At 32.7% G+C, this 14,994-nt stretch overlaps 1 protein-coding gene across 3 annotated transcripts; it reads left to right on the top strand.

Annotated features, from left to right (window-relative positions):
- Nucleotides 1–876: 876 nt before the first annotated feature.
- Nucleotides 877–8,504, top strand: LOC132311539 (uncharacterized). Of its 3 annotated transcripts, none has more exons than XR_009483040.1 (3): nt 877–3,060; nt 3,149–7,589; nt 7,638–8,504. XR_009483040.1 is itself a non-coding variant. In XM_059809463.1 (3 exons), exons 2-3 carry the CDS (start codon nt 2,887–2,889, stop codon nt 3,665–3,667), a joined length of 693 nt encoding a protein of 230 aa, XP_059665446.1. In that variant the 5' UTR covers nt 881–1,381; nt 2,699–2,886; the 3' UTR covers nt 3,668–8,504. The 3 variants fall into 3 exon arrangements, 1 of the variants encoding a protein (XP_059665446.1); XR_009483041.1 differs by having other exon boundaries at nt 878–3,060; nt 3,149–5,678; nt 5,805–8,504; XM_059809463.1 differs by having other exon boundaries at nt 881–1,381; nt 2,699–3,060; nt 3,149–8,504.
- The last annotated feature ends 6,490 nt before the right edge of the window (nt 8,505–14,994 follow it).

Raw genomic sequence — 14,994 nt, 5'->3', positions numbered from 1 at the left:
AAACTAATTTCATTATGTTTCGTTACCATTCTTCTTCCTCTGGATGGTCTTGTTTTCCTATTTCGGGTTAATTTTTGTGCTTCAATCTGAAACCCTAGTTCTGAAAATATCAGTTTTGTTACTTCGATGTGTATTTTTTTTTTTGGTAAAGTACAGTAACACCCCCTGAGGTTTGTCAAAAGGACACTCAGAGGAAAGTTTGCCTATTTTGGGACAATGACACCCCCTGAAGTTTGATACATTTACCAAAGACACCCCAATGGTAATAAATTGACATTTTTAGCCTTTGAATTTTATATTGACTAATTTAAATGCTAAAATGACCTTTTTATCCTCATACCCATAACAATTTCTTTCCTTTTCTCCTCTTTATTTTGTCTTTCTCAGCTTCCAACACCAACACACACTGTCACACATACACACACATACTGTCACACATACACACACACACGCGCATAAAAAATGAAAGTGAAGTATTTAAATATTACTAGGGCTAAATCATATCAGATGTCCTAATACATCCAACAAACAAAATCCATATTTTGTAGATATAATTTTTCTGGTTTCACATAATTTGACAAACACTGTAGATTGGAGGGATTGGACATAAACATTGAAAAATTTAAAACCAAAGTCAGAAAAATTACATCTATAAAAATAATGAAAATTTCAAAATAAATTGCATCATCAAATAAACCCACCAAGTTATTTGGAGAATTTAATAACCATGGACAAAAGTTAAAACTTGGTTCTACTGAAAGAACACATCAAATTAATTAGATTTATTAACCGAAAAAAATATCAAGTAATTGATGTATTATTTATCAAATAAGTATGAATGCATCATTTGTGTGACAGTATGTGTGTATATGTGTGATAGTGTGTGTTGGTGTTGGGGGGTTGAGGAAGAGAAAATAGAGTGGAGAGAAGGAAATAATTTGTTATGGGTATGAGGTTAGAAAAGTCATTTCTGCATTTAAATTAGTCATTATAAAGGTCAAAGGGTAAAAATGTTAATTTATTACCATTGGGATGTCTTTGGCAGATGTATCAAACTTTAGGGGGTGTCATTGTCTAAAAATAGGCAAACTTTTCTTTGAGTGTCCTTTTGGCAAACCTTAGGGGTGTTACTGTAATTTATCCCTTTTATTTTTTATTTATTTTTATTTTTTATGTTTCGTTACTATTCTTCTTCCTCTGGATGGTCTTGTTTTCCTATTTCGGGTTGATTTTTGTACTTCGATCCGAAAACCCTAGTTCTGAAATTACAGTTTTGTAACTTTGATGAGTTAATTTTTATGTTGTGTATAATTTTTGGTTGAATTTTATGCTTCGATCTGGAAACCTACTTCTGAAATTATAGTTTTGTTACTTCGAAGAGGTTTGTTTTTATTTTTTTGTTTTTTATGTTGTGTATAATTTTGGGTTTATTTTTGTCTTCAATTTGGAAACCCTAGTTATAAAATTACAGTTTTGTTACTTCAATGAGCTGATTTTTATGTTGTGTATAATTTTGGGTTGATTTTTGTGTTCATATCAATTCAAAATGACAACCCTTACAATTCTTCCTCTGGATGGTCGTGATTTCCTATTTAATCTTAATTTCTTTTTCGATTTGGAAACCTTAGTTCTGAAAATACAGGTTTGTTTTTTTGATAAGTATTTTTTTTTTTTAAGTTGTGTATAATTTTGGGATCTTGTTTGTGTTGATATCAGTTCAAAATAACAACCCTTGGTTTCTATTTGAACTGAGTTTCCTACTGTTTTCAATCTTAATTTTTTATTCCATCTGGAGACTAGTTCTGAAAATAGAGGTTTATTTTTTTATGAGTTTTATTACTTGTGTATCTATTTTGGCTTGATTTTGTGTTTTAATAGGGTTTCGATTTGAACTAAGCTCCCTACTGTGAATGTTTTATTGCAATTTTATTTGTCTACACATATAACTCTCTGCAAACTCACTTCAACTTGTAACTTTTTTTTGTTTTAAAAATATTTTGTGATTGCTTCTCGGTGAAAGTTATAAACTTTTGTTAATATTTCTTCTTAAATTGTTCATTTGTACTGAACCTCAGTTTTTTTGTACAACTATCTGCAAACTGAATAGACCTTGTAATTTTTGTTTATTACTTCAAAATCTGTTTTTGTGTGTTGTTTGTATCATGCTACCTATATCCATTTTCTTTCTGTAGTGCATGGTAGTTGCAATGTAATTTCAATTTATTAAACTGTGTATCATGGTACTTATAACAATTCTGTTTATTAGATGGATCTTAATCCCAATAATGTATATGCAAACTGAATTGACCTTGTAATTTTTGTTTATTACTTCAAAATCTGTTTTTGTGTTTTGTTTATATCATGCTACTTATATCTATTCAGTCTCTGTAGTGCATTGTACTTGCAATGTATTTTCAATTTATTAAATTGTGTATCATGGTCCTTATAACCATTCTGTTTATTAGATTGAACTTAATCCCAATAATATATATGCAAACTGAATTGACCTTATAATTTTTGTTTATTACTTCAAAATCTATTTTTGTGTTTTGTTTGTATCATGCTACCTATATTCATTTTTTTTTCTGTAGTGCATGGTACTTGTAATGTATTTTCAATTTATTAAACTGTGTATCATTGTACTTATAACCATTCTGTTTATTAAATGGATCTTAATCCCAATAATCTATATGAATAGGCCGATGAAATGACCTTGGGTGATGAGGTTCCAGTAGAGATGATAGACACGACAGATGATAGAAAAAATATTTGGGATGACTATTCAGAAGAGAAGTTCATTTTGCTGATGGGGGAGAGAGGTTAGGCAAGGAAATTGTACTTAGTGAAACTTTTAACAATGTTGGGTGAAGAAAGATAACGGAAGGAATGATAGTTGAAATAGGCAAGAGATACACCAATAAACAACTTAGAAATAAATTCAACCAATTGAGGGCACTACACAAGGATTTTAAAAAGTTGTTGTCTAAGACGAGTGTGGGCTATAATGCTGACAGTGGAATGATTATAATGGAAGATAAGAGATGGGAAAGGTTGACAAAGGTTAGTGATAAATAATGCAATCTGTTGTAGTATTATTTACCTTTTTGGGATACACATATTTTAATAATAAGCTTATTATAACTTGTAGGTTCTTAAATATGGAAAAGAAATTCGCAATAAGGGTTGTAAGCACTTTGAGAAGTTGTCTGCCATCTTTGGAGAGACACATGCATCAGGATCTCAAGTCCATCCTTCTACTAGATCTCACACAACCTCGCATGTCCCCACAAATATGGCTCACATTAATTCTCTTGATGATACTATGAATGAGGAAGGAAATGATGTAGAAGGTAAAGAGAGGACTCCATCACCAGAACCTCGACCTAGGAAAGTTAACAAATATAGTTTTGCATCCACAATGTCTGTAGTTATGAAAACCATGATTGAGAATTCAAAGAGGAAAGCTGAGGCAATAGAAAAAGCCATAGCTGCTACCTCTTCCAATCGTGTAGGATCCCATGAGGCAGGTGATTGTAACTCTCCCACCCAAAGGGAGAAAGAGAAGGGAGAAGTGCAAAATTGCATTAGGGTTATTACTTATTTGGAAGGACTTGATACTGCCCATTATAATAAGGCCCTAGCGATGTTCCATGACTCATCATTGTGAAGGGATATCTTTCTTAGCATTCCTGATGATAGGAAAGTGGGATGGGTGATGGGCCTGTAAGGACTTTCTTGACGTTCTTGGTTGATGTTGTACTTCTTCAGTCGTGTGGTTGTTTTAAAACTTGGATGACTGTATAACTGTTATTTCTTTTATTTTCCCGGATGACTGTAATAACTATGTTTAATTTTTTTATTGGATGACTGTACTAACTGTTATGTTTTATATATTTGCTGTCTAAACTGTTATGTTTTATCTTGATTGTTGTTTACTTTTGGTTTAATTTTTATCATTTTTTTTATTGCCTTTTTAAGCATTCCTTAATTGATATGTTACTAAATGCTATGTTTTATTTAATGCCCTTGTAATTTTTTATTTTCTTATTATAACTTGTATGTCGTCATGATGTGATATCTTTGTTTTCCATTAAAATAGGTTTCTATATATGAATGTAAGGACCATAATTGAGTTGATTGATTCTGATGAAGAAGACAACGAAAATTTATTGTTGATGGACATTGTGTTTAAATATTATGTAAAGTACTACGATAGACGACCATGTAGGATTCCTGTTTGAAATGTCAAGACTACGTAATAGAGGTTTTAACTGGTCACCCTGATAGGTGCTATGAGAACTTTAGGATATACCCCTTTGTTTTCATTTCATTGTGCGAGGAGTTGAAATCTATAGGATTAAAACATTCAAGATTTTTAACTGTTCAAGAACAAGTTGCAATCTTCCTACTTACACTGGCATACAATGAAAGGAACTGTGTGGTGGCCGAAAGATTCCAGCATTCAACTTGGACAATTTCAGTACATTTTCATATAGTCTTAAATAAAGTTTATGAGCTGGGCACGAAGTCATTGTCCCCCCTGAATTGACTGTCACTCCTCAAGATATTAGATTCAATCCTAAATATTACCCATTCTTTAGAGATTGTGTCGGAGCTATAGATGGAACCCACATCCATCCACACGTGCTGGTTGATATACAGATTCCATTTCGTGGGAGAAAAAATGATAAAACTCAAAATGTCATGCGTGTTTGCTCGTTTGATATGAAATTCACTTATGTACTGACGGGGTGGGAAGGGTCAACTAATGACTTACGAATTTTAAATGAAACCATGAACAATGTGGAACTTCAATTTCCAAGACCTCCTTTAGGTAAAAATAATTGGAAAGCCTTACGAGTTATATGTAAGTATAAAATATATTATCAAGTTTTCTAAAAAGCTAAAAATAAATGCAGGGAAGTTTTATTTGGTGGACTCCGGTTATGCAAATTAGCCAGTTTACTTGGCTCCGTATCAGGGTCAACGGTATCACTTACAAGATTACCGTAGGAATTCTAGAGGACCACGTGGTCGTGAAGAAGTATTTAATTATAGATACTCATCGTTGAGGAATGTGATAGAGTGTTGTTTTGGTTTGTTGAAGATGTGATTCCCTATTTTGAAGCAAATGCCTGCATTTCATTTTCATGCTCAAAAACTTATTGTCATAACTTGTTGTACAATACACAATTTTATAAAAATGCAGGGTTAGAGTGATACTATCTTTGATGGTAATGAGTTAGGGGATGACCCAAAATCTTCTTCTTCGCAAAGTGAGCCCTGTGTAGAGGTAAACGCTACGCAGAGTCAGTTACGAGTAATGGATCACGTCCGTGATTGTGCAATATGGAGTCGTGTGCAATGCTGTTGAGAATATCCATTTCAACCTGACTTATATGACACTGGATGACTGTAACTTTATTAGTACTCTTAACCAACTTGAATTGCTTTTAGTTTCACTTATTATATTGCGGGATGACTGACTGTATGTAATGTTGTAGTATATTTGTTGTATTTGTGGCTCTTGTTGCATGTTAACTCTATTTAATGAATATGAAGTCATGTATCAAGTACAGGGACCACCGTGTGCATGTGGTAGAGGTCCCATGAATCTTTACAGGGTAGGAACTTCGAAAAATAATGGACATTTCTTCTATAGATGTCCAGCATGGGAGGTATGGTTAAATGTATACATCATAGTTGCTATGATTAAATGTATACATCATAATTGATATGATTTATTATATTGAATATGTTATCAAATTTCTTGTCATAATTATACATATTTTTCATTATTGTAGTCACACCCACATGCATTCCTACGGTTGGATGCTTTGCACCAAGGTGCACACGTTGAAGGAAATATGGATGATTAGTTGGATGGTATAATTTTAGCAATGCAAGCTGAACAAACTAAGCATAAGTACATGCTATATGGTGTTTGTGGGTGTATTGCACTTACCATACTATTTATGGTGGTTGGGATGTTGTTCTTGCTCATTGTTGTTGTTGAGAAATAATGTGTGTAATATATTTACATATGATAACTGTGACACTCATTCGATATGTTTTATTTTGGAACTGTAATATATTAGATAAATATTCTGATTTTAGTAGGTTATGCTTTTTTTTTGGGTCTGTAATGCTACTTTAAATGAGTTGAACATGGTGGTAGTCATTCTTTGGTTGCTGCTGTTTGGAACAAGTCTGAAAAAAGGTATATATTTTCTATGATTTTGCCTTAAGTTGTTATACATTTAAATGACTGTCTGCCAATGCTCATTCTCTTATTATTTTCGTGGGTAATGCTACTACTTCTACTGAGTTAAACATGGTGGTGGTCGTAATTTAGTTGTTACTGTTTGGAACAAGTATGAAAAAAAAAAATATTTTCTATAATTTTGCCTTAAGTTGTTATACATTTAAATGAGTCTATGTCAATGGTAATTTTCTTATTTTTTTTTTTATGGGTAATGCTGCTACTTCTACCGAGTTGAACATGGTGGTGGTCATTATTTGGTTGCTGCTGTTTGGAACAAGTTTGAAAAAAAGTATACATTTTTTTACAATTTTGCCTTAAGTTGTTACACATTTAAATGAGTCCTTGCCAATGGTAATTTTCTTATTTTTTTTTGTGGGCAATGCTACTACTTCTACTGAGTTTAACATGGTGGTGGTCATTATTTGGTTGCTGCTGTTTGGATCAAGTCTAAAAAAATGTATATATTTTTTATGATTTTGCCTTAGGTTGTTATACATTTAAATGAGTCTATGCCAACGGTAATTTTCTTATTTTTTTGTGTGGGTAATGTTACTACTTCTACTGAGTTGACATGGTGGTGGTCATTCTTTGGTTACTACTATTTAGAACAAGTCTGAAAAAAGGTATATATTTTATATGATTTTGCCTTAAGTTGTTATATGTTTAAATGACTATATGCCAAAGCTCATTTTCTTATTTTTTTTTGGGTAATGCTACTACTTCTACTGAGTTGATCATGGTGGTGGTCATTCTTTAGTTGCTGCAATTTGGAACAAGTTTCAAAAAATGTATATATTTTCTATGATTTTGCCTTAAGTTGTTATACATTTAAATGACTGTATGCTAATGCTCATTTTCTTATTTTTTTGGTGGGTAATGCTACTACTTCTACTAAGTTGAACATCGTGGCTTTGTTTGGTTTTGATGATGAAAAAGCTAAAGAGCTTGCCAAATCTGTAAGTTTGGAGCTGGAATTGTCAATTGACTAGTTTCTCTTGAAAACGCTGAAACTTTCAATTTTTTGTTAAAAGGAAATCTATGCATTTCAAATACCAATAGAGGTACGTGTTAGTGACATTTGATTTTCTAGCTGATGTGTTGTGGTCTCTCTTTTTTCCTTGATCTAAACTTCATTGCTTTAGATATTGGTTAAATCTACATTTATTTATGAGGACAAGCATGCCATTTACAAATTGTGGTATTTTTTTGAAACTTAATTTGAAGTACCCTTGTGATTAATTAAAATGAACCCTTTGTTCTTTAGCATTGTAGAACAAGTTTCTTTTCTGGCCAAAGCTTCTTTGAGATGTTTTAGGAGTTGCAGGTAAGAGGGGCTGGCCAAAGCTTCTTTGAGATGTTTTAGGAGTTGCAGGTAAGAGGGGCATTTGTGAGATTGGGAATGGTATCATCTTATATTTTTTTGGATAACGGATAAAAGGAGTTTGCTTTGATAGTTAACTTTGTTTTTCACGGCAGTTATGATTCTTGTTTGTCATTATCATAGAATATTAGAATGTTATTCCAGCTTTATTAAGATGGATAATACACAACAAGGTGATAGGACTTGAGCCTTCTGGTCATTATCCATGTCACAACTATAATAAGATAGTTAGTTGATGCAGTAAGTAGAGTTCTTATGGGTGGAAAAATATCAACACACATATTATGTATGTATGTATCAATGTCATTATATTAGAATATTAGAATTCGATAGTTGTGATTCTTGTTTGTCATTATCGTAGTCCAACATTTAAAAATTTGATGTCTTCATACATTGCATTTCCATTAAAAATCTAATGTCTTCTTTGGGTAATGCTACTACTTATACTGAGTTGATCTGCAACACGAGGAGTAGAACTTTGAATGCATGTTTTCTTGGCTGACATGTATATGTTTCTGTCATTTTGGTGAAGAATATCCTTGACTCACGAACTAACAACCATTCTTGCTGTTAAATTTGGTCGAGGTGAAGATGGCAAAGGAACAACTTATTATTAGAATAGATAGTATTCAGAAGGATATAACTGAGGTTGAGGAGGTGGCTACACGTTTGAAAGGAGATCTCAAACTTTACTGTGTATCTAGAACGTGTAATGTTGTTGACCATAAATTTTGTAAATGTTTTATGTAACAAATAGTTTACGACCTTGAGTGGCATGTGTGGCCACCTTGCACTTTCTATGGATTAATCTGTTACTTCAAAATCTATGCAATTGGCTTTTTGAAAGGGAAAATAACTTCTGATCACTTTTTTCTTGATATGTACTTGGAGGTGTCTATAAGGTTGATTTTAAATTTGTTTAAACTTGGAGGTGTATATTAGGTTGTTTTGAAATTTGTTTATAAGTAGTATAATGTTCAAAATATATCATCATTGTACTGAACAAAATAGAATTAAAAAGAGTGATTGTTCACACTTGTATTTTAGATTTACAGCTTTATGTATGGTGGTTGGATGCAACTAAAAGTTTTCAACACCACACTGGTCCAAATATTGATTTATGCATGGTGTGATATGGATGAAAATGCCTTATTTTATTGTGCATGTGACAAACCAAACATGTAGGTTCAAATATTTTAAATAAAAGTAAGAGTTATAAAAAAAAAAGGTTTCAATAAAATTTTCAATTATTCAATTCTTTACCTCATGTCTTTTATTTATTTTTAAAAAATAATACCAATGATACAAATATTCTAAACTTTGAAATAGGAATATAATTTATAGAATTACAAACTTCTCTAAATTTTAAGTTTGAACTTCATTTCATTAAATCTACCTTTGTAAATTGGATTTATACTAATATACACACATGTTGTGTTTTGCAATTTTTGTTGGTTGTTGAAGTACATTTTTACAAATTTTTAATATTATTATAAATAAATTTAAATAATAAAATTCAAGAATACAAACAGTCATTGCCAAACAAGTTTTTTATTTTTGTTTCCAATATTTTCACAATATTGACGTTACTAAACATGTTTTCACGTTTTTACTTCCGAAGCATAGACGTTATCAAACATATTTTCATGTTTTGTCTTTCAAAGCATGGACATTACTAAACATGTTTTCATATTTTTGCTTCTAAATTTCATATTTTTGCTTTTGAATTTCAGGACGTTACCAATTATGTTTTTATGTTTCTGCTTTCTAAAATCTCACAACAAATAGACGTTACCAAACAAGTTTCAGAATAGTATTCAACACATTCTAAAGCAAAAACATTACTTCTGCTTCGGGTCAAAACAAAAGCACAAAGCAACTGTGGTTGCCAAACGTGCCCTTATTGAAATATGAAATGTAAAATTGACTTATCTAACTGTAATATTGTTATGTGGTAGGAAAGTTTGTTGATGCAATATGCATTTCATGGTTATTGAATTCTTAAAAAAGTTTCTAATAATTTATTTGTTATGATATAAAGGTGTGACTTTATAAGGAAGTACCGGAAAGAATACCAAAAACCCGGTAGGATACCACAACCTTTAATAGATTTAGTGCACAAACGTGCTCAAGTGACATTGAATTCAATGCCTGCTGTTGATAAGGAACAATGGATAAGGGAACGGAAAAGACTAAAGGAAGAGTACGACAACATTCCTGAAGAAAGAAAAACTAGAAAAAAAATAGAGGGTAATTAAATTTGAATGTAATTATAAAGGGACGACTTTATAAGGAAGTACTGGAAAGAACACCGAAAACGCGGTAGGATACCACAACCCTTAATAGGTTCAGTGCACAAACGTGCTCAAGTGACATTGAATTCAATGCCTGCTATTGATAAGGAACCATGGATAAGGGAATGGAAAAGACTAAAGGAAGAGTACGACGACAACATTCCTTAAGAAAGAAAAACTAGAAAAAAAAATAGACGGTAATTAAATTTGAATGTAATTATGTGATTTGATGACCTAACCCATAACCTATGCATGATGTCTTATAATGATATGGATTTGAAGTAAAAGAAAAAGGAAAGATAAATGCAACCAAAGGTGCCTGGTACAGATGCTCGCTTTCTAAGTTCGTTGAAGCACTGTCACAGCTCGATGATGAAAATATAAAGGTTGTTAAGGAGATTGGGTTTGGAAAATTGTCGAAACTTAAATATTCTTTTTTTTTTTCTCCGCGACCTATGCATGTATTTAATTAAAAGTTTTGACTCCGAATATTGTGGCATAAAAGTTGAGGACAAAGTTGGAGAAGTACCAAGATGTTTTGTTAGAGTAGGTGTTAAAGGTAAAGGTAGTTAATGAATTCAAGCCAACGTCTATCCTCTTAGCTTATTCTACTGTACTAAGTCCTACTGGCCAAAATAATTGCCATTGGGACTTGTTGAAAACTATTGATGATGTGAATGTCATTAGTACTTACAACTGGTACAGCTATGTCAACAATTGTTTGGCCAGAATTATGAAACCAGCTACAAATGGCAAGGTGAAAAAGTCATACGGTGGTTGTACGATGTTTTGCAGGTATCCTTCCTTTTCATTTGTTTAGATTTTCCTTTAAAACATTTGAAGTACATATTAATATTAGGGAAAATTACATATAAATGGAGTCAAAGTTCCATATTTACTTAGAGACTGAGTCAAAGTTACATATTTCTCTAAAATGGATTGCTGAGGTGGCACATGGTTTTTTACTGTTTAGAAAATTGTGGTGCCTAAAATGCCCTTCCCTAACAAAAAAGTAGTACCTTCAGTGCAAAAAAGTAGTACCTTCAGTTCAAAAAAGTAGTACCTTTGGAGAAAAAGTAGTACCTTCGCGGGTGTTTAAAAAACATGGTACCTGGACGCCAAAAAGTAATACCTTCAGTTCAAAAAAGTAGTACCTTCGAAGAAAAAGTAGTACCTTCGCGGAAGGGTATTTTAGGCATCACAATTTCTAAACAGTAAAAAACCATGTGCCACCTCAGCAATCCATTTTAGAGAAATATGAAACTTTAACTCAGCCTCTAAGTAAATATGGAACTTTGACTCCATTTATATGTAATTTTCCCTTAATATTATTTAACATAAGTGGTATTTACTTTGATTGTTGCAATTAAAAAAAAAAAAAACTGCTTTTTTTGATACGTTGTGATACGCAATATCGAGCTTGTCCAAAAGGAGATATTTAAAGTATTTGGTTCTGCTAATATATATATATATATATATATATATATTAATGACAGACTTGTGTTTTTTTTTTTTAAATTTATTTTTTATAATATGGAATGGGAATAGTTGATCCCACTTAAGACAAAGGTATGTACCAGCAGTGGTAATGATATCGTAGTCTAAGATGGTTTGGCCCTTCTCCATTTGATTATTCAAACATAGATTTTGACGATTATTAATTTTTTGACTCAGATATGGAGGTAATCATGTATTGAAATACATTTTCTCTATGTACAATATATGTTTTTAAAAGTTTTTTTTTGTCTCATTGACCTTATTTTACGCAGTTTTGCATTAACAGAGTCCTGATTGATATATAATTAGCGGAATTAGATGTAATAAAATCGAAAAGGAGTCTAACAAATATGTTGTCTGCCTTTAAGAGGTGGGATATGCGAAAAAAAGCTAGATTCTTTGGGAACAACAAAGACAAGAAGGATGGGTTTGGTGGGGAACCAATTGATGATGATACAGATGGTAAGGATGGCCATGGTGACCGTGTTGAGAAAACATGGGAGGAGTAACCTGATTCTGCAAGTTACGATGAATTAGTTGATCGAGACTTCGATGATGGTGATGAAATAGGTGAGGAGGAAAGTGATCCTAGCAATTACAAACATGAAAAACATACGGATGAACAAAGTGATGGAAGAAGTGAAGAAGAGTCCAATGATGCACAGGGTGAAAAAAATGAGTCTTATTCTAATGCAACCCAGAATGTCTTACCAAGTCCGAAGGAAAATAATGAGTTGAATGCAACGGTTGCTGCTAGTTATCGAGACACTCAGTTAAGTCTGGATCATATCAATTTAACAAAGAATGCAGAGGCTGTAGGAGTTGTAAAGCTTCGAATAGGGAAGAGAAAAATAAAGTGTGGGCGATATGCTTACTCTCCCTATGTATACAAAGACAATAAAAAAAAATGGTTTGTCTTACTAAAGAGCATAACATTTTGTTCAGATATGTGGCAAATGTTGACGGAGACGATTCGTAAGTTTTCTAATGCATTGATCATCTTTTGCATTACATATTTTTGCCTTTAATTAATTTTTGCATATGTTTATATGTAATGTATGAGTAGGATGCTTAATTTTCATGTATTGTCGTTAATTGTCTCATTGGAATTATTATTTCCATGTATGGTCGTACGGTAATTCAACATCAAATTCAAACTATATTTGATGAAAACTGGGTGTCTGATGATGTGAGTTGAATTCATTTCGTATATTATTTTTACATAACTATCAATGTTAATGATATTAAAAATGAATGTATCTAAATAAAATGTATTAATTTAAAGGTGATTAATTTCTTTAGGAATATGTTAAACAACGAGTAAGGATCTAACGGAGAGAAGTACTACTTCAGTAGTAGAGCCGTAAAGTTTATTGTTGATTTCAAAGTAGAAAATTTATAGACTAAAGCGCGATGTGATGGCCATAGTTTTACAAACCTGGTGGGTCCTGTGATGACCCGAAATGGATTTGAAATGCCGAAGCGAAAAGTAAAACCAAGGTCTCTAGAGATGCGCATCATCCCTATGACATAAAAGTGGCCTCTCGTGAAGCCACGGAACCCAAAAAGAAAGTATACGTGGAAGCTAGGGTTTAAAATGACGATTTTGCAACTCTAAGGGTAAAATGGTCTTTTCACAAAGAATTGGGTACCACCGTGCACACCATTGGAAAGACAACAAAAAATAAACAAAGTTAGACTCAAGAATCGCCTGATTCGGAGTCCGGACAATAAAGTTATAGTCGTTTAAAAACAGAGCATCAAGGCTGTCAAGACAGCCTGCCAATCGCGGCACAGCTGCGTGCGCGCGCCCTTGATAAGCTACTACTGGTATTAGAAAGCTGAAGTTGCTGCCCAAGCAATGGAAAAAGGCCTCCGGGACGTTTTTAAATTGCCTAAATTGAATATGCAACCTTAAAATACACCTACAAGACTTCCGGAAGTTCCGGAACGGTCTACACGATTTTTTTTAGAAAATCGATAAATAGTGCCAAGATCTATTTTTAAAAAAAAATGAATAACCCAGAAAATCGGATTTGATGCGGGGTTTTTGAGACCAAGACGACGTTTTTTGGAAAAATATTGTGAAGAAATCCCCTTTAAAATCACATTTTCGAAGTGACCATGTCAAGGCTGAAGCTTGATTTTTAAAAGAAATACCCAAAATGCCCCTAAGATTAGATTTTACAATAAAATGGAAAATTTTGTCCAAGAATGCTCATTTCAACAAATATGTGTTTGTGTGCAAAAGTGAACATGCACGCAAACGTAATATGTATATTAAGATATGTTACAAAGGCCCATGGCCTCCAAATACATCCAATGCAAAATATGACATGTCAAACCTCCGAAATCCATAAAATCCCTTTTAAAAGTAAATTTTGAAATTAAGTGTATACAGGTAATCCCAAAAGACGTTGGCCCTTGGCCACATATCATACATATAAAATGAGTGCCGAAAAGTGTACTTAGGTACCCATTACATGTTTCAAAGTAAAAACGACATATTGAACCAAAAGAAAGCTACATGCTAACACTTGCATGTTTTTAAAAATACATCAAAAGTAATCCAAAATGACAAGTCAACCTAGGGTTGTTGTGCATCCCAAAACAAGGCCTCCTTACCTGAAAAATATCCCAAACAACTAGGGTGAGTAAACAAGTTACTCGTAGGAAGAAGTGCATACATATACCCTATAGTTTTAAATACCTTATAAACTCAATATAAACCAATACAAAGGTTCATTCCACCTAGTGTTTATGTTACAAGGAGAACTAAGGGATCATCTCAAGCTATAGAAGTATTTGAAATGATAAATACAAGACGTACAAGTATACAAACACAAGTATACTAAACAAAATTGAAACATACACGGAACAAATATATAAGGCGCAAGTATACTAAATGAAATTACAAGACATACGAAACAAGTATACATGGCATGAGTATACTAAGTGTAATTGAAAAACACAAGAAGCAAGTATACAAGACTCAAGTATACTAAATGGAATTGAAAACGCAAGAGGCAAGTATACAAGGTTCACGCATACTAAATGAAATTGAAAGTGCAAGAAGCAAGTATACAAGGCTCAAGTACATTAAATGAAATTGAAAGTGAAAGAAGCAAGTATACAAGGCTCAAGTATACTAAATGAAATTGAAAACACAAGAAGCAAGTATACATGACTCAAGTATACTAAATGAAATTGACAATGCAAGAAGCAAGTATAAAAGGCTCAAGTATATTAAATGAAATTGGAAACGCAACCACCAAATCAAAAGCTACAAGTAATCAATGATTAACAACTTAGAATTGAATGCGAAATCAAGTAATTGGAAAGACTAGGACATGTGGTCTCTAGACCAAGCAAGTTATTCCGGGTAATTACGATCCACAAGGTATTACCTAGTGCGCACTAATGTTGTAGGGAGAACTCCTATCTCCCATACTAGAGCCGAACCCTAGTGATAAGCGCTGAATATTGCATATTCGAGCCCCTAAATATACGTATGTTAAGGCCTAAAGTGATACTTCTATCCATTGTTAGATTGATTT

The sequence above is a fragment of the Cornus florida genome, unplaced genomic scaffold (assembly GCF_030987335.1).
Source record: "Cornus florida cultivar Cherokee Brave unplaced genomic scaffold, ASM3098733v1 CherokeeBrave_3.0.0_Hap2_Chr06, whole genome shotgun sequence".
In the NCBI taxonomy this organism is placed as follows: Eukaryota; Viridiplantae; Streptophyta; class Magnoliopsida; order Cornales; family Cornaceae; genus Cornus; species Cornus florida.
The sequence above is the reverse complement of the archived record's forward strand: the minus strand, read 5'-3'. Positions and strand labels throughout refer to the sequence as shown.